Below are 26,605 nucleotides of genomic sequence, written 5' to 3'. Positions count from 1 at the left end.
TCCAAAACGGGGACCTGTTATCCCGGGTGGACGTCATATGACGTCCTGGGCTTTGCGGGGGGATATCTCAATGATGCCTGCACCCAGAGGTATCATTGAGATATCATTTTTTAGCGGTGGCGATCCTGCACACAGTAAAAATGATTATAGCGGCGGTTCCCCCCCCCCCCCTCCCGCCGCCATCCGGTGCTTCTCCGGGCTCTCCCGTGCCATCGGGGGCCCGGAGAGATGATCGCCGTCCGCCGGATGTTTACCATAGAGATGACTGGTGACCAGATGGTCACCAGTCATCTCTATGACCGTCGGAGGCCCGGGCGCGATGTGATGACGTCACGCCCGGGTCCCCGTAAGTAAACAAACCGCAATTGTGGCTAGTTTGAATGAGATCTGTGAATTTTTTTTCACGATCTCATTCTTTCCAGCCTGGAGAAGAGATGTGGGGTCTTATTGACCCCGCATCTCTCCTTAAAGAGGACCTGTCACACACATTTCCTATTACAAGGGATGTTTACATTCCTTGTAATAGGAATAAAAGCGATTGAAAAAAAAAAATGTAAAAAAAAAGTGTAAAAAATAAATAAATAAGTAAAATAAAAAATAAATAATAATAATAATAAAATTAAAATGCCCCTGTCCCCGGTAGCTCGCGCTCAGAAGCGTACGCACATGTAAGTCCCGCCCACGTATGTAAACGTCGTTCAAACCACACATGTGAGGTGTCGCCGCATGCGTTAGAGCGTGTGCAACAATTCTAGCCCTAGACCTCCTCTGTAACTCTAATTTGGTAATCTGTAAAAACGAAGTTTGGCGGCATTCCATGAGTGTACGCAATTTTAAAGCATGACATGTTAGGTATCTATTTACTCGGCGTAACCTCATCTTTCATATTTTACCAAAAAATTGGGCTAACATTACTGTTTTGTTATTTTTTAATTTATGAAACCATTTTTTTACAAAAAAAAGCCGTTTGAAAAATTATTGCGCAAATACGGTGCAAGATAAAAAGTTGCAATGACCGCCATTTTATTGCCTAGGGCAGTAATGGCGAACCTTGGCACCCCAGATGTTTTGGAACTACATTTCCCATGATGCTCATGCACTCTGCAGTGTAGTGGAGCATCATGGGAAATGTAGTTCCAAAACATCTGGGGTGCCAAGGTTCGCCATCACTGGCCTAGGGTGTCTGCTAAAAAAACATATATAATGTTTGGGGGTTCTGAGTAATTTTCTAGCAAAAGAATGATGATTTGTACATGTAGGAAAGAAGTGCCAGATTAGGCCCGGGAAGGAGGTGGGTTTTAAAGCCCGGTATTGAAGTGGTTAAGCAATAAAATTAAAATTGGCATATAACTTTTTTTATCTTACAAGCATGTGGCACATTTTCATCATATGTTTAATTTAAATTGCTGAGGTCTGAAAATAAAAAAAAGAAGTTTACTCTAAAAATTGCTGGTTGGGCGTCTGCACTGATTCAACCATTAACAAATCATAAAACAAATTTGTGAGCACCAACCAAACCAGATAAGGTTTTTATAGGTGATAAATAGTAGTGAATATGTTTGCATTCTACATCATAAAAATGTCACTTCTGCAGAGGATTTTACACATTCTAATGACACCGTCTATAATTAATAAGCTGCTAAATTTCATTCTGGACATTTTTTTTTTGTTACCATATAAACACGTCTCCCATACACATCCTCACAGCTCTACTTTCTGACCTTTTTTTAGAAGCGCTCTCCAGTAAGAAGATTAAACCAGGACTCAGAGTTCACTGGGCAGCAGCAAGCTTAATCCGGTGCAGCTCGCCCGATCCACAAAGCCTCTGACACACTGCTATCTTAATAATACATGCAATACTGACATCACAGACTTGGAAATACCAATCCATGCTCAGAAGGGGTCTTGGGAGAAGATCTATTACCGTTTGTCAAAAAACTACATACAACACCGTTTCTGAACCTGTAACGCCAAGCTTAACACTCCGGAGCAGAGTTATGGCAGCCAGATTGTGCCAGGCCCCTCTGATATAATACGATTTGTTTCTTGTTGGATAGTTGCAGTAGTGAGCAGCATAATAACTTGTGTTTAGAAATAAAATAAAGACTTACAAAATAATATGTCACTGTTACAATGCAAGGTCACCCAGTTCCCAGGGGGCAAAAAATGGGAAACTCCCCCCAGCACCCCACAACCCCCCCCCCCATTTCACCTATCCCCCCAACGGGGGCCAGTAGCAGCACCTGCCAAAATGTTTGTAATGTTTGGGGCATGTACTGAAATAGCACCAACATTTGTGGTACACTGCAGAAAACTGAAAAGGATAAAATTGGTGTACATATGTGGGGCTAACTGTGGTGACATAGAAAGGTAAAATTGTCTTTACATTAACTGAAATGACCCACTTCTCGCCCGGCCTAAAGTAAAATGACGACCGAGAAGTGGTTCAGTTATCTGACTGTGCCTCATATGATGGGATATCAAGCCAGCACAGGCCCGCAGGGGCGCACAGCATGGCGACTGTGGTGTGGTGTGTCAAACTGACGGAGTCTCTTTACCATGTGACCAATGACAGCTGATCACAGCATGAACCAGGAAGTGTCGTAATCGGTTTTCCTCGGTTTGCGCTGACAGGGAGAGCCAATCGGCGGCCCTCCTGTCAGAGGGGGGTGTGAACTGATAATCAGCGCATTGATTATCAGCACAGCCCCATCAGAGGTGCCCACCACAATGCTAACCAGTGCCCATCAGCTGCCAGTCAGTGCCCACCCAAATCGCCAATCAGTGCCCATCAAAGTGACAATCAGTGCCCATCAAAATGCCAATAAGTGTCCATCAGTAATGCCTCTCAGTGCCCTTCAAAGATGGTCATCAGTAATGCCTGTCAGTACCTCCTCATCAGTGCTGCCTATCAGTGCCACCTATTAGTGCCCATCAGTGTTCATCAATGCTGCATAGCAGTGTCTTCTATGTTTGATTCCAGTTAGAGATCTTGGCTTGTTCTCGACTATCCTTACCTGCTTGTTACCCCGACCTTTGGCTATCTCCTGACTACCCTTACCTGTTTGTTGCCCCGGCCTCTGGCTATCTCCTGATTATCCTTTGTTGTCACAGTCTGCTGCTTCCTCTCTACCTCCTTGTAGTCTACGATGAGCTGGGAGGCCCTAGGGGTCACGACCTGGAGCCAGACTGCAGCTAAATCCATCCCCACCACTAGGGGCCCTTGGTGAACACCCGCTGACTCTTAGATTCCACGCCCTGGGAAATCTCTTGCTCTAGCTTCCAGCGTCATCCCTGTTGATACTACAGAGTACCTTCTCTCCTGTATTACCTAGAGCTCCATCCGCAGCAGGTAGCCATAGGGTCCACTACCTTGCAGTGCACTCCAGACCCCAATGGGGTGCATCTGTCACCTGGACTCAGGTGACTTGAGAGGTACGATGTACCCCTACCCATTCACATGGGGGGATCTGGGGGCCCCCTTGTTAAAGGTGGCTTCCAGACTCTGATAAGCCCCCTGCCTGCATTTTGAGAGCATGTGGCCTGAACCGGTTCAAGAGGGGTGGCTCGCTTGTCTGCCCCTATCCTGACTTCTAGGCTGCATGCTCGGATAAGGGTCTGGTATGGATTTTGGGGGGCCCCCGCCTATTTTTTTTTAATTTGGTGTGGAGTTCTCCTTAAAAGCTATGCCAGACCTGAAGGGCCTGATATGGATTGGGGGGGGGGGGGACTCCACGCCAATTCTTTTGAAAAAAAATTAATTGAGTCCCCCATAAAATCTATACCAGACCCATGGGGCCTGGTATCGATTTGGGGGAACCACATGCCAAATTTTGTTTAAACTATTGTTTTTGTGGTATTTATTTCTTAATTTGTTGCTTAGAGAGAGTGCACATTTAGTTGACATATTTCATGGCTTACATAGTCCACAAAATAATTTTTAGAGCCCAGAAATTCTTTCCCCTCCCCCCCATTACACTGTCTAATCAAGGACAAGCATGTGTGCACAACCAAATACTTTTGTATGCAACTAGATTAATTACAGCTTTGAAGGGGTATGAATAGTTTGCACTTATAAAATATGTATTTCGAGTCTGCAAAAGTCAAACATAAAGCAAAAAACAATCAACTTTTTTTTTTCCAACATTAGTATAAACATTTGTTACAGTAATGTACTTGGGCCAAAAAATAAATACAAGGCATGGAAATGATGCTCCAGCATTTGACAATAGAGTTAGAAGGGCCCTTCTCAAGAGAGCTTACAATCTAAGGGTAGGACACTAAAAATTAGACACATTAAAGGGTTACTAAAGGAAAAATGATTTTTCCTTTAAAATAACAAACATGTTATACTTACCTCCACTGTGCAGTTCATTTTGCACAGAGTGGCCAAGATCCACGTCTTCTGGGGTCCCTCGGCGGCTGTCTCTGGTCTTCCCCGCAATTACTGACCACAGTCATGCGAGAGCTCGCATGGTGGTGAGTAATTGCGGGCACGCTCCCGTGAAACAGCGAGCGGCCATAGCCGCTCACTGTATCACTCAGCCCCGCCCCTCGGCGTGCCGCGTCACTGGATGTGATTGACAGCAGCGCCAGCCAATGGCTGCGCTGCTCTCAATCCATCCGCTCTAGCCAATCAGCGGCCAGGCTGAGCGGCGAAGAGTATATCGGGACCGCGCGGGACTTTCGAGCGGTCAGGTAAGTAAAACGGGGGCTCAGGGGGGGGGGGGGGGGCGGCAGCATCCAATGTTTTTTCACCTAAAAATGGAACTTCCGCTTAACCCACTCCTCGCCCCCTTACATGCCACATTTGGCATGTAATTTTTTTGGGGGGGGGAGTGGGGGCTTCAGGAGAAGGGGACTTCCTGTCCCACTTCCTCCTTCCGCCGAGGGGCTGGAAAGGCGATTAGCTTAATCGCCTTTTCACAGCCCCTCCCTGTAGGCGAGCGCCTGTCCAATCGGACGGCGCCGCGCCGCTCGCGCATGCGCACTGCCGCTCGCGCATGCGCAGTGGGTGCCCGGCCGTGAAGCCGAAAGCTGTCACTGCCGGGTGCCCACACTAAGAATGAAGACGCTGGCCGGCGAGGGGGGGCGAGGAGCGGAGCCCCGGCCGGCGCGTCGCTGGAGCCGTGGAGCAGGTAAGTGTCTGTTTATTTAAAGCCAGCAGCTACACTTTTTGTAGCTGCTGACTTTTAATAAACTTAAAAAAAAGGTGGAAAACCCCTTTAAGGTGAAAAAACATTTTCCTTTACAACTCCTTTAAACAAATGACATTAGAAAAGCAGGGATACAAAATAAGCTCATAACAACCAAGACAAACTTTTGGGTGATCAGAAGTCATCACCCCAAACCACTAAAAAGTTAAATGGCAGGATTATAATAAGCAAAAACAGTCGAAATGAATACAAAAGCCAAAAAGATCCCCAAAATCTCCAAATCAAACTTGTACGTTGTTGGGAATGTGGAGGGTCCAAAACCAGAACAACTTTGTGAGGGCTGTTTCACACAAATTGGTAACAAGGCGCATTCGTCATTCATCAACAGCATACAGTACAACATTAAAATATGTGTGCAGGATTACACCAGACTTATATACCACATCTGGGCCAAAGCACCCCAGTTCTAGATTTGGTTTCCATCCCACACTTGCTTGATTTATAATGTGATTCCTTGGGGTTCCATTATGTGAAACCTATCGAAAATGTCATCACTGGTGAAAAAAAAAACTTTTACAACACAAAAAGCATGGATTTCTATGGACATATAGGTGGTGGAATTACATTAGTCAGAAGTTATTCTTCTTGATTTATTTGGTGATATTTAGTGGTTCTTGGTGTGTGAGTGAAGAATAGTGATGTTACCCTCTGATTTTTGGGAATGACATTTTTATTTCTGATGTTAGTATACATATCACATTTTTGGGCTCCCATTACGATCATTTGGAAATAATAAAAAACACGCAAAATTGTGACTCATTTTAAATTTACATCAATTAAGGTATTGTTTGTGGTTTGTAAAGACACCTGTGTGAGTTTGGGTAAAGATTTTTGTGAGATGGACAGCAACAAGTGAGAGATATAGAGAAAAATATATTTTATGAAAACATTACAAATTGTAGCATTCTTAAAAACAAAATAGACGAAGAAGCAACATTGTTGCAAAGACAATATCTTTGAGAGAAAGATACATTTCATCTCAACATGAAAAGTATTTATTTGGCGAAGTTGCAATTATACCATTAGAATCAATTGCTGAAACCTACATTGGGCTACATAACTCGAATTTTCACTATATATGAAGGGCCAGATTCACAAAGGTTAGCGGATCTTTAGATCCGTGTAACCTATGTGTTTTAAGATCCGCCCTCGCAAGTTTGTGAGGAAAGTGTCAAATTCACAAAACACTTACCTCCAAACTTGCGACGGCGGATCCTAACTCCCCCAGCGGAATTCAAATTCCGCGGCTAGGGGAGTGTCATATTTAAATCAGGCGCGCTCCCGCGCCGATTTAAATACGCATGCGTCGTCCGGGGAATTTCCCGGCGTGCATTGCTCCCACTGACGTCAATAGGACGTCAGTGGTTGCGACGTGAGCGGGACTTGCGACGCGCGTGTTCGTGAATCGGCGTACGCAAACGACGTAGGGAATTTCAAAATCGACGCGGGAACGACGGCCATACTTAACAATACTTACCCCTGCTTTTAGCATGGGTAAGTATACGACGGGTACCGCGCTACGGAAACGACGTAAGAACACCGCGTCGGGTCCGCGTACGTTCGTGAATTTGCGTATCTCGCTGATTTACATATTATTTATCGTAAATCAGCGGGAACGCCCCCGGCGCCATTTTTAAATTTAAAAAAAGATCCGACAGTGTAACACAGTGTGACACTGTCGGATCTCAGCCCTATCTATGCGTATCTGATTCTATGAATCAGGTGCATAGATAGGACTAGTAAAAATCCGAGATACGATGGTGTATCTGAGATACTCCATCGTATCTCTTTTGTGAATCTGGCCCATACACTATATTTTGGGAGTTAAAACGAGAGTAATTTGCATGTCTGAGTATGCTCAGTTGTGCTGGCACCTAGTTGTAAAGAGATTTGGAATGTATCTCTTCTCTGACTTTAAAAGATATTTCAGTGTTCATAACACTTTTTCAAGCAGTTTAAAAGCAGATTATCTTTAACCACTTACCTACCAGCCACCGTCAATTGACGGCGGCATAGTAGCTTAGTTGTTCTGACAGGACGTCATATGACGTCCTCGTCTTTTAAAGCCGCTAGGGGACGCGCGCCGCCGGCACGCACCCGCCGCTTTACTGGGAACACAATACGCTTATCGCGATTTTTTTTTACCAAAAATATGTAGAAGAATACGTATCGGCCTAAACTGAGAACAGTTTTTTTTTTTTTTAACTGGGATATTTATAATAGCACAAAGTAAAAAATATTGTGTTTTTTTTTTTTTTTCAAAATTGACGCTCTTTTTTTGTTTATAGCACAAAAAATATAAACCGCACAGGCGATCAAATACCACCAAAAGAAAGCTCTATTTGTGGGAAAAAAAGGACGTCAATTTTGTTTGGTAACCACGTCGAACGACCGTGCAATTGTCAGTTAAAGCGACGCAGTGCCGGAAGCTTAAATTTCACCAGGGCAGGAAGGGGGTAAATTCTTCCAGGGCTGAAGTGGTTAAACAATATATCACATATTTAGGTACCATTTAGGAGATCATATCATGCTCTAAACATTATTTCCATGTGCAATACTCCAGGTTCTAGTAGAGTAAAGGTTTGGGTGCTATCTGTTGTCTGGGAGCTATAGTAAATTTCATTTTGGGAGTATTTTTGCCCCAGCGCTATTGCGAATTTCGTTTTTTAAAATGCTAAGATTGGGAGGGGGGTAGAATTGCGATCTTGATTCTTTAACGATTAATTGTGCAGCTCCACTCATGTGGGCTTGATCCTGAGCTGCACTGTGTGCGTTTATTGACACACACACGTCTGCTGCTCCCTCGTCACTGGATTTGATTGACAGCAGCGGGAGCTGAGTCCAGTAAGGAGGGAGAGAGAGCGGCGCCGGACTGAGATCAGCTCAGGTAAGTAGGGTGGCAGCTGCACCTAAAAGGTTTTTACCTTAAAGTGGATGTAAACCCGATTCATGAAATTTGAGCTGGACACATATAGCTGTAGTGTTTTTTTATCTATCTTTAAAGCACTAAGTACCATGGCTTTCTCCTGCTCCGTTCTTCTGTTATCAGCCTGATATCGTCTGACAAGTTCTCAGTCAACTGTGATAAAACCAAGCTAAAATGTAATGCTATAAATAGATTAGCAGAGAGCTTGCTGTGTCACAGGACAGCTCTGCAAGTCTCTGCCTTTCCCTGCCTATGAGGAGAGGGGCGGTGTAACTTTCCTCCAATCAGCTATCTTGGCTGTATGCCCAGGCTTCACACTCAGTGATGAAGAGGACAGAAAATCTCCTAACACGATCTGAACTTTCTAAAGAATATATAAAGCTGAAGACAGAAGATATACATGTAAAACTTAAGTAGGGAGATTTGTTTAATCTCTGTGTATCATCTGAGGCTGTTCACTTCGCTAGGTATATGTGAGGGTTTACATCCACTTTAATGCAGAGAAGCTTGTCCCAGAAAAAGGAGCAAGAGCTTCTTTTTAGATGACAAATGTGCATAGAGCAGCCCATTTAAATGAATGCGCTGCAACATGCAAAATCGCGTACAAATTGCAAACAGGAATGTTTGTTCCCACTATGCGAAAGTGTGAATGCATTAAAGAAGGGAGATTTAACAAACAAGAAGGGGGAGAGGAAAAAAAGGGGGGGGGGGGTTAGAAAATTGATAATAAGGACTAAAATGTCACTTTCATGTATTAGTCCCATCAAGAATTGTATCCAAATATGAAGCAAGACATGGTGCACTCCACTGACAGCTAATGGATCTTATCTTATACAATGTTATAGAAAAAAGAAACAAACACACTACCCTTATTTATAAAGGTAGAAGCCTAAAAGGTTTTCAGTGAACAACATTGCTGAAAACTAGTAAGTAAACCCTACCTGAGCGAATGACATAGGCTGACAATTTTTCAGAAAATTATATTTGCCTTGTCAGAAGCTAAATCAGAATTGATATTCAGGGTTAGTGATTCACAGTACGATAGCCAGAAGGTCAGCCTGGCAGCCAGGCAACTGGCATTTTCAGAGATCTGCAACATCAGCCTCTAATGCAATCTTTATCAACCTTTTTTTTTTTTTTTTAACACAGAGGAACCTTTGAAAAAACATTCAGATCTCAAGGAATCTCTGCTTATAATTATTATATCTACCGCTCCCAGGGCATTGGATAGTTTTGGAAATAAAATGAAAACAAAGAATAAGGAATATGGCATATTTATCGTATTTTACTCCCATGCTATATATGACAATTTTTTTTTTTTCAAGAATAATAATAATCAAATGAATATTAATGATGGCAAGAAAAGAAATTCACAAAGTAAAAATTGTAGTGATCCTTCACACTGGTGGCCATTGAAGTCACTATTTCCACTGGTGGTCAGTGGGAAGAATGTTCCTTTCATTGTTGTTATGTGGGAAGAATGACCCTTACATTGGTGATCAGTGGGAAGAATGACCCTTACATTGGTGATCAGTGGGAAGAATGACCCTTACATTGGTGGTCAGTGAGAAGAATGCTCCTTACATTGGTGGTCAGTGAGAAGAATGACCCTTACATTGGTGGCCTGTGGGAAAAATGCCCTTTACATTGGTGATCAGTGGGAAGAATGTTCCTTACATTGGTGGTCAGTGAGAAGAATGTTCCTTAGATTGGTGATCAGTGGGAAGAATGCCCCTTACATTGGTGGCCTGTGGGAAGTATGACCCTTACATTGATAATCAGTGGAAAGAATGCCCCTTACATTGGTGATCAGTGGGAAGAATTCCCCTTACATTGGTGATCAGTGGGAAGAATGCCCTTTACATTGGTGATCAGTGGGAAGAATACCCTTTACATTGGTGGTCAGTGAGAAGAATGTCCCTTACATTGGTGATCAGTGGGAAGAATGTTCCTTACATTGGTGATCAGTGGGAAGAATGCCCTTTACATTGGTGATCAGTGGGAAGAATACCCTTTACATTGGTGGTCAGTGAGAAGAATGTCCCTTACATTGGTGATCAGTGGGAAGAATGCCCTTTACATTGGTGATCAGTGGGAAGAATGCCCTTTACATTGGTGATCAGTGGGAAGAATGCCCCTTACATTGGTGATCAGTGGGAAGAATGCCCTTTACATTGGTGATCAGTGGGAAGAATTCCCCTTACATTGGTGGCCTGTGGGAAGTATGACCCCTACATTGGTGATCAGTGGGAAGAATGCCCCTTACATTGGTGGCCTGTGGGAAGTATGACCCCTACATTGGTGATCAGTGGGAAGAATGCCCTTTACATTGGTGATCAGTGGGAAGAATTCCCCTTACATTGGTGGCCTGTGGGAAGTATGACCCTTACATTGGTGATCAGTGGGAAGAATGCCCCTTACAGGTTCTCTATCTAAGGTCCATCGGACTTCTGACAAAAAAGTCAGACGGAGGCTACACACAGCCAGACTTTCCGATAAAAAAGGCCTGTCTGACTTTTTTTCTCAGAAAGTCTGGCCATGTGTACGAGGCATAACAGCCTAAACACGGTAAATCACATTTAGAAGCGTTTTCGTTCATATGCGTTTTTAAGGGGGAAGCATTTCTGACCATTTGTATTGGTAAAAAACAGTCTTTCCAGTTCCATTGAATATTGTGGATGAGAGAGACAGAGAGAAAGAGAGAGCGAGAGGGAGAGAAAAAGAGAGAGACAGAGAGAGGGAGCGAGAGAGAAAGAGAGAGAGAGAAAAGGAGAGAGAGTGAGAGAGAGAGAAAAGAGAAAAGGAGTGGGACAGAGAGAGTGACAGAGGGAGTGAGAGAGAGGGAGTGAGAGAGAGAGTGAGAGAGTGAGAGAGTGAGACAGATAGAGAAAGAGAGAGAAAAATAGAGAGAGAGAGAAAGAAATAGGGTGAGAGAGAAAAGGAGGGAGAGAGGGAGAGAGAGGAGAGAGAGAGGGAGAGAGATAAAGGGAGAGAGGGGGAGGGGCAGGGAGAGAGAAAGAGAGAGAGGGGGAGGAGAGAGAGGGAGAGAGAGAGAGTGAGGGGAGAGAGAGGGAGAGAGATGGGAGGGACATGGAGAGAAAGAGACGGAGAGAGAGACGGAGAGAGAGAGAGAGAGAGAGAGAGAGAGGGGGGGAGAGGGAGGGAGAGAGAGAGAGGGAGAAAGAGAAGGGAGAGAAAGAGAGAGAAGTAGATAGATATAGGGGGGACAGGAGAGAGGGGGACAGAAGAGAGAGGGGGAGAGAGATGGGGGACAGGAGAGAGGGGTAGAGGGAGAGAAAGAGAGCGATGGGGGGGAGAGGGAGAAAGAGAAGGGGAGAGAGAGAGGGGGGAGAAAGAGAGGGGGAGAGAGGAGAGGGAGAGAAGGATAGAGAAAGAGAGAAGGAGATAGAGGGGGGAGAGAGATGGGGGACAGGAGAGAGGGGGAGAGGGAGATAAAAAAAAAGATGGGGGGGAGAGAGGGGGAAAGAGAAGGGGAGAGAGAAATAGAGGAGAGAGAGGGGGAGAGAGGAGAGGGAGAGAAGGATAGAGAAAGAGAGAGGGTGGAGAGAGGAGGAGAACGAGAGGAGGGAGAGAGAGAGGGGGGAGAGAGAGAGGGGGGAGAGAAGGAGGGAGGGGGGAGAGAGAGAGAGAGAGACTGGATGAGGGCAATCTCCAGCATCATGACACTATTTAAAAGCAATATTGTATCATAACCACAGAAATACACTGTAATCTCCTTTGTATAATATAATTGCAGGAATGTGATCTGCAATCTTCCAAGTACATAATAGAAATAACATTTCAAAGAACATCTATGCTGATAGATAACAGAGCGTTCAATAACATGTGCTGGGTATAAAGGGCTGGCATGGACAGATAGAGAGTTGAAGGTACATCTAATGTTCCTCACTTTCAGAACCATTTAAAAGGATAAAACGGTGGAAATGATAATGAACTGCCTGGGAACTCCACAACAGGTTACATTGAACTCTATCCACTCACTATGTGACAAACATGTTCCTTCTATGGAGAGCTAAGAATGTTTACTAATTCTATCTAACTGGGGTTATGGGGTGTCTATATTGGAGCGATCGGGGACACACATTGATCTGCCAGATCACCATTCATCATAAACCATTTATACAGATGAAGTGAGTCTGACATGCTACCCGTCTCCATTCACAAGCTGGACACATTCCATGTAAATTAGAAGCTACTTCATATTTATGTTCTCATAAAGTTCACTTCAAAGAGGAATTTACTACATGGATCTGCATAGCCGCCAACATTTCTGAAAAATCAATTCCACAGAAACTTTCCTGGTGACCTTTAAACCCTTTACAAACAACGATATCTCAGAAGTCCAATGACAACTATGGACCATAATACAACACGGAAGCTGGTCATACATTATACAACTTTCCTATTCAATTTTCTTTAGATTTACCTACAACTGTGTAGTAGAAGGACCTGCCTGGTTGACTGTGCATACTAGCTCATAATTCCTTTCTCTTGCAGGTGTATTTTAAAAAAAAAGGTTTGACCTCATATTTTATGGTTTTGGTAAATCTAATGGAAAATTGTATAATGTATGGTCAGCCTTAGAGATAGAAAAACATAATGGATGGATAGATAGATAGATAGATAGATAGATAGATAGATAGATAGATAGATAGATAGATAGATAGATAGATAGATAGATAGATAGATAGATAGATAGATAAAACTTGAAAGATAAAAAGATGATCATAGATCAAAAGATAGCCAAAAGGATCATATATAGATAGAGAAAGGAAAAGATAGATAAAAAGGATCATGATAGATAAACATAGAAAGAAAAGTGTGATCACAGATAGATATTACATAGAATATATAACAGACAGGGAGAGAAGAGATATATACAGGTGGATGAAACTCCCAGAATAGTAGACGGACAGTGTATAGGAGTATATGGGAGTGTATAGGAGGATATAGTAGAGTATAGGAGTGTATAGGAGTATATGGGAGAGTATAGGAGTATATAGTAGTGTATAGAAGTATATGGGAGTGTATAGGAGTATACGGGAGTGTATAGGAATATATAGGAGTGTATAGGGGGTATATAGGAGTGTATAGGAGTGAATAAGGGGTATAGGAGTGTATAGGGGTATAGGAGGGTATAAGAGTATATAGGAGTGTATAGGGTATAGGAGGGTATAAGAGTATATAGAAGTGTATAGGAGTATATGGGAGTGTATAGGAGTATATGGGAGTGTATAGGAATATACGGGAGTGCATAGGAATATACGGGAGTGTATAGGGGGGTATAGGAGTATATAGGAGTGTATAGGGGGGTATAGGAGTATATAAGAGTGTATAGGGGGGTATAGGAGTATATAGAAGTGAATAAGGGCATATAGGAGTGTATAGGGGGTATATGAGGGTATAGGGGGGGTATAGGAGTATATAGGAGTGTATAGGGGGGGTATAGGAGTATATAGGAGTGAATAAGGGGGTATAGGAGTGTATAGGGGGGTAAATTAGGGTATAAGAGTATATAGGAGTATATAGGAGTGTATAGGGGTATAAGAGTGTATAAGAGTATATAGGAGTATATAGGAGTGTATAGCGGGGTATAGGAGTGTATATAGGAGTGAATAAGGGGGTATAGGAGTGTAAAGGGGGGAATATAAGGGTATAGGAGGGTATAAGAGTATATAGGAGTATATAGGAGTGTATGGAGGGGGGGGCGTCAGTGTGCAGGGATGAGGACATACAGTGAGTACAGAGGAGTTTATATAAGTGATAACAGAGGTGGGTGACCCCGGAGGACCAGCTCCGCACTGGGGGGTCCGCCTGGGTGCAGGACGCGGAGGAGGAAGGGAGGGGGAAGTTTAGAAAGTTGCGGAGGACAATGGGGGAGGGGGGGGGGTGGGTCCCGGTACCTGTGCACAGTGTAGCGGCTCCCAGCAGTAAGATCAGCGCGGTGGCCCGGGGCAGGGGAAGGAGCCCGGCGATCAGCATGGTGCACTCTCATCTGCGGGCTCTGCTCTGCCCCGGCTGGCTCCTCCAGCGGTGGTCGGATCGCTGAGTACAGAGCGGAGGGCAGCGGGGACTGGAGATCCCGACACCTTCCAAGCGGACTGATCACATCGCCGGACTGACTCCGCCCACCCCTCCCCGCCTGCTGTCACTGTCCCCTGTCACATGGGAGCTGTCACTGTCCCCTGTCACATGGGAGCTGTCACTGCTGCCACCGAGACCTACCAGAGAAAACATACAGTATACATACAACAACTCTACTATCTATCATCATTATCTTCATTTATACCATCATTATTATTGTCATTATAAAAAATATCATCATTAATATTATCTTGCTTATTACTACTATCATCATTTTTTTATATTATTATTATTGTTGTTGTTAATATTGTCAATATTATTACTATTACCATAATCACTATTATTATTAATATTGTTATTACTACTATTATTATTAGTATTATCCTCAATATTATAATTATTATCATAATTTGTTATCATTATCAATATTTCTACTACTGTTGTTATTACTACCATTATAATTATTATATTGAATATTGCTATTATTATTATTAATAGTACTGGGGTAGATTCAGGAAAAAATTACGCCGGCGTATCCATAGATACGCCGCGTAATTCCAAAGCTGCGCCGGCGTATCTACTTTCTGTATTCAGAAAGCTAGATACGCCGACATTAGCCTAAGATACGACTGGCATAAGTCTCTTACGCCGTCGTATCTTAGGGTGCATTCTTACGCTGGCCGCTAGGGGGCGCTTCCGTTGTTTTCGGCGTAGATTATGCAAATTAACTAGATACGCCGATTCACAAACGTACGTACGCCCGGCACAATTTATTTACGTCGTTTACGTTAGGCTTTTTCGGCGTAAGGTTGTTCCTGCTATTAGGAGGCGCACGCAATGTTAAGTATGGACGTCGTTCCCGCGTCGAAATTTGAATTTTTTACATTGTTTGCGTAAGTCGTTCGCGAATAGGGCTGGACGTAATTTACGTTCACGTCGAAACCAATACGTCGTTGCGCCGTACTTGGAAGCAATGCACACTGGGATATGTACAGTCGGGTCATCCATTATTTACATCAAACACGCCCCCCCTTCCACATTTGAATTACGCGGGCTTACGCCAGCCCCAATTACGCTACGCCGCCACAACTTATGGAGCAAGTGCTTTGTGAATACAGCACTTGCTTCTGTAAGTTACGGCGGCGTAGCGTAAATACAATACGCTGCGCCGCCGTATCATTGCCCGCCCCTACCTGAATCTAACCCATTGTTATTTTTGCTACTAATACAATGTTTAAAAAAAAAAAAAACCTTTACAGTGTCCTTCCTGATAATAAGTGAAACAAACAATCCTCCAATGCTCTCCAGCAAACACAGAAGCAGTGCGAAATTATGGAGGGCGACTTCCTAAAATGCTAGTTCTCTGGCTGTCATACTGATGTAGTAGTCTTGTCATTTTCTGGGTCACCAACTCAGTCATGGAAGTAAAAGGGGAACTTTACCATGGCAAAATTCCCCTTCTATGAATTCTCTACCATGCTGCCATCTTAAAACAAACAACGTCCATTAGGGGTGCCCGGGCGCCACCCCATATATGCAATGGATAAATTCATGCATACCATGAATCTATCCACGGCCACTGCAGCCACCCCCTATTCATTCCTCCGGCCCCTTTCTGGGCACCGGGTGCATGAATTACAGCGGCCATTTTTTTTTTAAGCACCTGATTAGAGAGAGGCTCTAATAGGCTTCAAAATAGGGTGGGCTCGGTTCACAGAGAATTCTACTGTTGCCTGTCGTTGTTGAAAGACTGATCCTCAATCCGGCCAATCAGAAATGGTGTGAGACCTGTTTTCCGATTAGCCGAAAAGAGAAGCCTCCTGATTGGCCACCGAAGAGGAGGGAGAAAACGGAAGCCATCGCCGTGATGACCCACGGAGAGCAGGGGAAGCTGCCGGTGATGGGGTAAGTACTGCCGACCGACTGGCCCGGGGGGGGGGGGGGCGACTGCCAACCAACCGCCACATATATACACTGTGATTTTAGAATGTAAACTGACCAGTAATAATAATCTTTCTTCCAGGAATCTCACTTGATACAGGTATTGCCGGCTGTTGCCATCCCAGGAGGAGTGCAATTGGTATCACTCCACCTGTGACAGGAGCCGGTGCTATAGGAAGCATCGGTTCATGAGGCTCTGCTCCCTTCGCAGGCATGCTTTCTCTAGTGCTGACTCCATTCAGAACACTGATTCTCTGGAATGGCAGGTCGGGAACCCGCAATCTGGGCTTGCCAACCTGCCATCCCAGAGCAGAAGTTTGCAGGCCACATTAGAGGGCTCCGCGGGCCACATGTGGTTGGGCACCCCTGAGATACAGGATACAGTGGTTATAAGTATGTAAAGTACAAAGTACAACATAACATACTTAGTGCCGCAATTAGGGGTATGTAAAGTATAACATAATATACAAAGGGCTGGATTCACGTAGATCGGCGCATTTTTACGGCGGCGTAGCGTATCGTATTTACGCTACGCCGCCTTAAGTCAGAGAGGCAAGTGCTGTATTCACAAAGCACTTGCCTCCTAACTTACGGCTGTGTAGCGTAAATGGGGCCGGCGTAAGCGCTCCTAATTCAAATGAGGATGAGGGGGGCGTGTTTTATGTAAATGATTGGTGACCCGACGTGATTGACGTTTTTTACGAATGGCGCATGCGCCGTCCGTGTACATATCCCAGTGTGCATTGCTCCAAAGTACGCCGCAAGGACGTATTGGTTTCGACGTGAACATAAATTACGTCCAGCCCCATTCACAGACGACTTACGCAAACAAAGTAAAATTTTCAAATTTAGACACAGGAACGACGGCCATACTTAACATTGGCTAGGCCACCTAGGGGGCAGCTTTATCTTTACGCCGGCATACCTCTTACGGAAATGGCGTATCTATACTGCGACAGGCGCACGTACGTTCGTGAATCGGCGTATATAGTCATTTACATATTCTACGCCAAAATAAACGGAAGCACCACCTAGCGGCCAGCGGAAAAATTGCACCCTAAGATACGACGGCGCAGGCTGCCGTATCTTAGCTAGGTTTAAGTGTATCTCAGTTTGAGCATACACTTAAACTTACGACGGGCTTAGATTCATAGTTACGTCGGCGTATCTACTGATACGCCGGCGTAACTCTTTGTGAATCTAGCCCAAAGTGTAGTGGTCAGGAATACAAAACATACAGTACAAAGTGCAGAGATGAGGCGTGTCCAATGTATTGCTCTTTACCCTTGTATTAGTGGGAGTAAAATAAGTCAAATTATTAGTAATCAGTGGGAGTTGCATACAGTGCATTGAAAAAGTATTCATACCCCTTGAAATTTTCCACATTTTGTCATGTTACAACCAAAAACATAAATGTATTTTATTGGGATTTTATGTGATAGACCAACACAAAGTGGCACATAATTGTGAAGTGGAAGGAAAATGATAAAAGGTTTTCAAACTTTTTTACAAATAAATCTGAAAAGTGTGGCATGCATTTGTATTCAGCCCCCTTTACTCTGTTACCCCTAACTAAAATCTAGTGCAACCAATTGCCTTCAGAAGTCACCTAATTTGTAAATGTGTGTAATCTCAGTATAAATACAGCTGTTCTGTGAAGCCCTCAGAGGTTTGTTAAATAACCTTAGTGAACAAACAGCATCATGAAGGCCAAGGAACACACCAGACAGGTCAGGGATAAAGTTGTGGAGAAGTTTAAAGCAGGGTTAAGTTATAAAAAAATATCCCAAGCTTTGAACATCTCACGGAGCACTGTTCAATCCATCATCCAAAAATGGAAAGAGTATGGCAGAACTGCAAACCTACCTAGACATGACCGTCCACCTAAACTGACAGGCCGGGCAAGGAGAACATTAATCAGAGAAGCAGCCAAGAGGCCCATGGTAACTCTGGAGGAGCTGCAGAGATCCACAGCTCAGGTGGGAGAATCTGTCCACAGGACAACTATTAGTCGTGCACTCCACAAATCTGGCCTTTATGGAAGAGTGACAAAGAAGAAAGCCATTGTTGAAAGAAAGCCATAAGATGTCCTGTTTGCAGTTTGTGAGAAGCCATGTGGGGGACACAGCAAACATGTGGAAGAAGGTGCTCTGGTCAGATGAGACCAAAATTTTACTTTTTGGCCTAAAAGCAAAACGTGTGGCAAAAAACTAAGACTGCACATCACCCCGAACACACCATCCTCACTGTGAAACATGGTGGTGGCAGCATCATGTTATGGGGATGCTTTTCTTCAGCAGGGACAGAGAAGCTGGTCAGAGTTGATGGGAAGATGGATGGAGCCAAATACAGGCATACCCCGCTTTAAGTACACTCACTTTACATACACTCGCGAGTAAGGACATACCCGTAAGTGCCTTACAAGTACTGTACAGACATTTTGCAGCCGCGGTAGAAGGAGCTGAAACTCAGAGAGCATAGCCCACCCTGTTCCAGTGTGCCCCTGACACCCCCACTACAGCCCCTGAGACCTCAACTACAGCTCCTGACACCCCCACTACAGCCCCTGACCCCTCACTACACCCTAGAAGTGAAAAAAGGTGTTGTTTCACTTTAAGTACATTTTCGTTTTACATACATGCTCTGGTCCCATTGTGTACTTAAAAGTGGGGTATGCCTGTACAGGGGAATCTTAGAAGAAAACCTGTTTGAGTCTGCAAAAGACTGGGGCAGAGATTCGCCTTCCATCAGGACAACGACCCTAAGGATACAGTCGGAGCTACAACAGAATGGTTTAGATCAAAGCATATTTATGTGTTAGAATGGTCCAGTCAAAGTCCAGACCTAAATCCAATTGAGAATCTGTGGCAAGACTTGAAAATTGCTGTTCACAGACGCTCTTCATCCAATCTGACAGAACTTGAGTTATTTTGCAAAGATGAATGGGCAGAAATGTTACCCTCTAGATCAGGGGTGGGCAATTATTTTTTCGAGGGGGCCACATGAGAAACTAAAAATATTTTGGAGGGCCGGGCCAAAAGGCTAAACTCAATACTGCATAAAATCAATTGTATTTCTTTATAAAAAGCAGTAAATATCATTGTTGGACAACTGGTACGAGTACTTGTTATAGACATGGCACAGGAGGGGGACAGAGGCTGGGGACATGACACAGGAGGGGGACAGAGGCTGGGGACATGGCACAGGAGGGGGACAGAGGCTGGGGACATGGCACAGGAGGGGGACAGAGGCTGGGGACATGACACAGGAGGGGGACAGAGGCTGGGGACATGGCACAGGAGGGGGACAGAGGCTGGGGACATGACACAGGAGGGGGACAGAGGCTGGGGACATGACACAGGAGGGGGACAGAGGCTGGGGACATGGCACAGGAGGGCGACAGAGGCTGGGGACAGGCAGCCACTGTTTAATCAATAACAATTGATTAAACAGTGGCTGCATGTGATGGCACAGTGGCTGCGTGTGATGGGCACAGTGGCAACAATTGATGGCACAGTGACTGCGTGTGTTGGCACAGTGGCTGCATGTGATGGCACAGTGGCTGCGTTTGATGGGCACAGTGGCTGCGTGTGATTGGCACAGTGGCTGCGTGTGATGGGCACAGTGGCGACAATTTATGGTGGCACAGACTCATGGGCGTCCGCTGAAACTTTTTCAGGGGGGGGGGGGCGCTTCAGCAGCGGCGATACACAGTCGCATTTTACCCTTTCTTCGACTGCTAGCGGGGGTTAAAAGCTACCCCCCCACGTTAAAATTTAAAAACACCCCACTGTGCCCCCTGCATCTTTCAATATCTCTTTGTCCTACTGTGTACCCCGTCTCCACAACTGCACCTCTGGACCCCTTTACATTACACAGCACCCTGGATCACTGGACCTATTTCTATTATTACATAGTTATACAAAATTAAATGGTTCAACTCACCATAATGCAGAAACAGTTGGAGACCCGAGTGTGTCACTTGCCACCATCGCCTGCCACGCGTTGCGGATTGTCACTTGCCACGTCGCCTGCCACATGCTTATCACTTGCCACGTTGCCTGTCACATGTTGTGGATTGTCACTTGCCACGTTGCCTGCTGTCACATGTTGTGGATTGTCACTTGCCACGTCGCCTGTCACATGTTGTGGATTGTCACTTGCCACGTTGCCTGCTGTCACATGTTGTGGATTTTCACTTGCCACGTTGCCTGCTGTCACATGTTGTGGATTGTCACCTGCCACGTCGCCTGTCACATGTTGTGGATTGTCACTTGCCACATTGCCTGCTGTCACATGTTGTGGATTGTCACTTGCCACGTTGCCTGCTGTCACATGTTGTGGATTGTCACTTGCCACGTTGCCTGCTGCCACATGTTGTGGATTGTCACTTGCCACGTTGCCTGCTGTCACATGTTGTGGATTGTCACCTGCCACGTCGCCTGTCACATGTTGTGGATTGTCACCTGCCACGTCGCCTGTCACATGTTGTGGATTGTCACTTGCCACGTTGCCTGCTGTCACATGTTGTGGATTGTCACTTGCCACGTTGCCTGCTGTCACATGTTGTGGATTGTCACTTGCCACGTTGCCTGCTGTCACATGTTGTGGATTGTCACTTGCCACGTTGCCTGCTGTCACATGTTGTGGATTGTCACTTGCCACAGCGCCTGTCGCACATTGTGGATTGTCACTTGCCACATCGCCTGTCACATGTTTATCACTTGCCACGTTGCCTGTCACATGTTGTGGATTGTCACTTGCCACGTCGCCTGTCACATGTTGTGGATTGTCACTTGCCACGTTGCCTGCTGTCACATGTTGTGGATTTTCACTTGCCACGTTGCCTGCTGTCACATGTTGTGGATTGTCACTTGCCACGTTGCCTGTCACATGTTGTGGATTGTCACTTGCCACGTCGCCTGTCACATGTTGTGGATTGTCACTTGCCACGTTGCCTGCTGTCACATGTTGTGGATTGTCACTTGCCACGTTGCCTGTCACATGTTGTGGATTGTCACTTGCCACGTTGCCTGCTGTCACATGTTGTGGATTGTCACTTGCCACAGCGCCTGTCGCACATTGTGGATTGTCACTCGCCACATCGCCTGTCACATGTTTATCACTTGCCACGTTGCCTGTCACATGTTTATCACTTGCCACGTTGCCTGTCACATGTTGTGGATTGTCACTTGCCACATCGCCTGTCACATGTTTATCACTTGCCACGTTGCCTGTCACATGTTGTGGATTGTCACTTGCCACATCGCCTGTCACATGTTTACCACTTGCCACGTTGCGGATTGTCACTTGCCACGTCGCCTGTCACATGTTGTGGATTGTCACTTGCCACGTTGCCTGTCACACATTGTGGATTGTCACATCGCCTGTCACATGTTGCGGTCCGGACTGTCACTTGCCTGCTCCAATTGTCCCTTGCTGTGTCCCAGAGTCAGGACCAGGGTTGTCAGCAATGTCAGGCAGCAGAGAAATTATTTAAACTCTCTAAATTCCCGCGGTGCCTACACAGAGAGGAAGGGGGCTGCTGGGCGGGCAGTGAGAGATGATGTAATCTCTCTGCTCCCTCCCGCTTACCAGCTCGCTGATTGGCCAGCACTCGCTCAGGCATAGACACTCACCAAGCCAATCCGCCCAGCCCACAAGCTCTCTCACCCGACACCCGTCAGCGGAGCCGCCCGCACTTTTAGCTGTCACTCGCCCGCACACTATGTCACTCGCTCCCTCACCAGCCCACCCAGCTGCCCACAGCCTGGCCTGCTAGCTCTCACCCATCCACGGCACTCACCGGCCATCCACTGTTAGATTTCAGGGGGGGCCGTCCCGCTGACAGGGAGGGGGGGGGGCAATCGGGGGAGATATACAGTGCAGACACCTCACGGCTCTCCTCTCCCTGTCACAGCGCCACGGCTCTATTTACCAGAGAACTCTGCAGCGGCGCTGTGACAGGGAGAGGAGAGCCGTGAGCTGTCTGCACTGTAATTCTCCCCCGATCGCCCCCGTCTGTCAGTGGAGCTAGCTCTAATTTCATTAATTTCATGACATTGGCACTGGTTTCTAGGGGGGGGCGAGAGCCCTCCCTTGCCCTGTAGACACTCCCCCTTGGACGGATCTGTCCAATCGCGAGCAAGGGGGAGTGTCTATGCGACTCCCCCTTGCTCGCGATTGGACAGATCCGTCCAAGGGGGAGTGTCTATGCGCGGCGGGGAAAACAGCTGTTCAAACGAACGCTGTCTATAATGTTCCCCGCAGCGGTGATTAACGTGGCGGCGGCGATTTCGGCGGCGGCGGCGGGGGGGCCGGATTAAAAGGTCCGCCGGGCCGTATACGGCCCGCGGGCCGTAGTTTGCCCAGGTCTGCTCTAGATGTACAAATCTGGTAGAGACATCCCCAAAAAGACTTGCAGCTGTAATTGCAGAGAAAGGTGGTTCTACAAAGTATTGACTATTCACACCACACTTTTCACGTATTGATTTGTGAAAAAAAAAAAAAAAGGAAAACCTTTTATCATTTTCATTCCACTTCACAATTACGTGCCACTTTGTGTTGGTCTATCACATAAAATTCCAATAAAATACATTTACGTTTTTAGTTGTAACATGACAAAAATTTGTGGAAAATTTCAAGGGGTGTGAATACTTTTTCAAGGCACTGTAAGTGCCATATTGTTGATTGCAGTTGGAGAAAAATAAGCCCCATCATGGTGACAGTGGAATAAAATACACTTCACTTCATTGGTGAGAAAACAAGCCATATATCACTGATGTGAGTGAGAGTAAGACCAGCATTCCGGTCATTTACAGGTACTGTACATTGCAAATGTGCAAAATGACATTTTTCCTGTAGTAAATCTTTTAGTGATATTAAAGCAATACAAGCAGACTACCAGCACTGAAGTGTTACATGGCTGCAAGGTGCTGAACCCATGGCTCTGTGTGGCGTCACCGTCATGTTTATTGTGACAGCAATCACAGTGTATCTCTTAGAAGATTACTTTCCATTCTACAAATTAATCTGTTTACACACGGCTGTCAAGGTCATGTGATCGCGTCATTTCTAGATTACACCGCACACAGGTCATCCTGATTCTCCTACCTTTTCCCCTGTAGATCTCGTCGACAGTTTTTGTACTAATAATATTTTAACAATTTGTTTTTCATCAGACAAGATGCAAATAGATCACTATTATTTCTCACCTAGGGAGTGGAAGTCCCTAAATGTTAAAGCATATGTCAGGGCAAAATAAAAATATCAGGGCTGTTACTGATCAAAATATTTTGATTACCGTATTTATCACGGTATAGCGCGCTCCCGCGTATACCGCGCACCCCTAAAGTTGCCCCCGAAATTCCTGTAAAAAAAAATGTTATATGATTTTATTACTTACAGTTTTGGTGTCTTCCCAGCGTCCATCGTCCGGTCTGGCGTCCGTCTGCGGCCTCGGTGGTGTCCTCCCGGCTTCTCCAGCGCGCGCCTCAAGTCGAGTCTCCGCTTCCCGCGCTCAGTTCGAGCGCCTCCGCCGACATATACCAAGTGCAGTACACTCGGGTACATTCGGCAAGGCTCGGCTTCGCTCGCGCTCACGCTCTGTGACGTTTATGCGTGAGCACGAGAGAAGCCGAGCCTAGCCGAATGTACCCGAGTGTACTGCACTCGGTATATGTCGGCGCAGGAATTCAAACTGAGTGCGGGAAGCGGCTATCGGCGTATATTGCGCACCCACGATTTTTAAGGGGAAAAAAGTGCGCGATATACGCCGATAAATACGGTAATTATAACGCACATACAGATCCAACTACTTTTAGCTGATTTCCTTGCAGGCCGATTCCCAGTGCAGGTACCAACCACTGGAAAAATGGATAGCAGGATACAAAAAACTAGACATGTGCAATTTGTTTAGTTTCTAGTTCGTTTAACGAAAATTCGGAAATTCGTTAATTCCGAATATCGTATTAACAAATTTTTTATTTCCGAATTTTCGGACTTCCGAATTTTGCAATTTTCGGAAATTCAGAAATATGAAAAATGTTCTTTTTTTTAATTTTCGCATTTTTTAATTTTTCAAATTTTTTAATTTTCTAATTTTTGAATTTTCAAAATTCTGAATTTTCGAATTAAGCAATTTTTCATTTTCGAATTTTTCATTTTCGAAATGTCGAATATTCAAATTTTTTATTTTTCGAATTTACAAATTTTTCATTTTCGAATTTCGAATTTTCGAAATTCCGAATTTTTTAATAAAAAAATCGAAAATGCGAAAATTCCGAATTTTGAAAATTTGAAAATTCCGAATTTTGAAAATTTGAAAATTCCGAATTTTGAAAATTTGAAAATTCGAAAATTAAATAAACCTGAATTTTTGAAATTCGGAATTTAAGAAATTCGAAAATTAAACAATTTGAAATTTCGAAATTGTAACATTCAAAAATCTAAAGTTCGAAAATCTAAAACATTTTTAATTTCCGAAAATATGTTTTTTTCATTTTCGTTTCATTAGTTTTTTTCGGAAATTTCGTTTTTTTTCCGTTTTATTTGTTTTTTGCTTTTTCGTAAATCCGAAAATTTCCGAATTTACGAAAAAAGCAAAAAAAAGGATAAAACTGAAAAAAAAATTTTTTCGATTTTCCCGAATTTACGAAAAAAAAAGCCCCTAGGCGCAACTAGGGTTACCAATAGTCTTTCCTTGTGGGATGCTCTGGTGAAAACTGTAATGATCATATGTGTGTGTGTGGCAGCCATTTTGCTCAGGTCACAAGTCTTCCATACCATTCTGTCATAAGTAGGCATAGCTGCAGTGACCTTTCCACCTCATTCCTCCTTTCAGATCAAACAAGGGGTGTACCTGGGCACACCCTAATCCTGGGGTTGGCAACCTGTCAATGGTGGGCAGGCAGTGGCGTCTCCAGCTTTCATATTTAGGGGGGGCACATGGGGGGACAGGGACAAAAAGTAGGGGGGCCAACTATCAAATGCAATTTTATATATATATATATATATATATATCCTGGGGCCCTTTACTACGATACCACTACGGGCCCTTTCACATGTTCTGCAGTGAGCTCCCTTCCTACTATACTGGGGCCCCCCAGGGTGGCAGAAAACAAGAGATATATGTCACCAGCACACCAAGAAAATATAAGGGTCCAAAGCAGTGGGAGAACTATCATAGTTGCAAAGGTTGTCTTGCCACTGGGCCCTGGTGTTCTGCCACAGTGGGGATCCCCAGCTGTCCTGTCCCTGCCATTTACAGCGCTGGTCTGGCGTCTGTCTCCTTGGCAGCGGCGGCAGTCTATTAGGACCTAGTGCTGGTGACATTATGGGTGCATGCAGGGGAAGGCTGGCACTATTGGTTATAGAGAGCTGAGCCCCCAGCTGGTCACCTAGCAGCAGTAATGCTGTATAACCTTCTCTGTTGACATGCTGATCGGCATGTGATCCAGGTGATGCTCCCAGTCAGATCTAATAAACACAGTATTTATTAGCATCAAGAGTACAACCACATAAATATAATCAACCGTATGATCAGCAGCCATGTGGGCTCTATGCCTGTAAAGTGTGGGCTTTGATCAATAAAATCACTGATATTTATGACTAGGATTTGACTAAGAGCATCACCTGGATTGCATCCCGATCAGTATGTCAGAGAAGGGTCCACTGCTGCTAAGCAACCTGCAGGGAGCTCAACTGTCTACAACCAATAGAGATGGGCTTGGGTGTGTTTGAAATCCCACATGCCCGATCACGCCAGGAAGCCGACACTCCACAGTGCTAATCAATGTATGGGCTGCCTAAGAGCTAAGACCAGCCATAGACAGTTTAAATCTCAGCTGGTTCAGCAGAAACTGGCTTTGATTTGTATTATTAATGAGCAGATTCTCTTATAATTATCACTAGTGGTTACTGTATAGCCACTGGTGATAATCACTGTTTGTCGGGAGAATACAATTGCTGGGCAGGAGGGATATTCCCCTGTCACCACTGTCTGTTGATGGGGGAATCATGCAAGTTTCTTTCCTGCAATCTGTGGATGCAGGAAAGAAATTTGCACCGTATATTACCTGCCTAACTGAAAGTGAAAGTAAATTGTGAATGTTTTGAAAGAACAGGAGAGGGGGAGGGAGACAGATGGGGGGGGAGAGAAGGGATGGAGATAATGTAGTTCAGTGATTACAGTGTACTGCAGTCTGCAGTGCACACACTTAAACACGGTCCAGGCATTCTGCAGTGTCGGCAAGCAGAGGGAGGGGGAGGAATCCCCCGCAGAGCTAACTGGGGACGCTCTCCCTCTCGGGGAGCAAAATACAAAAGGGACGCCTCTGTGGGCAGGTGACAGGTAAACCGCAATCCTTCCCTGCCAACCCTCAGAACCTGGACAGGAGAGGCGGCGGGGATGGAATTT

General features: G+C 45.0%; 1 protein-coding gene across 2 annotated transcripts in view; it reads right to left on the bottom strand.

Annotated features, from left to right (window-relative positions):
* The window catches only part of ACVR1C (activin A receptor type 1C), a 98,287-nt gene extending 84,016 nt beyond the window's left edge, over positions 1-14,271 (bottom strand). The window contains exon 1 of one of the 2 annotated variants that reach the window (XM_040357928.1): positions 14,067-14,271. In XM_040357928.1, the coding sequence (XP_040213862.1) occupies positions 14,067-14,145 (79 nt within the window). In that variant the 5' untranslated portion in view covers positions 14,146-14,271. The remainder of the gene's footprint in view (positions 1-14,066) is intronic. The other variant, XM_040357929.1, reaches the window with a different exon arrangement.
* Between the last annotated feature and the right edge of the window lie 12,334 nt (positions 14,272-26,605).

The sequence above is a fragment of the Rana temporaria genome, chromosome 6 (assembly GCF_905171775.1).
Source record: "Rana temporaria chromosome 6, aRanTem1.1, whole genome shotgun sequence".
Taxonomy (NCBI): domain Eukaryota; kingdom Metazoa; phylum Chordata; class Amphibia; order Anura; family Ranidae; genus Rana; species Rana temporaria.
The sequence above is the reverse complement of the archived record's forward strand: the minus strand, read 5'-3'. Positions and strand labels throughout refer to the sequence as shown.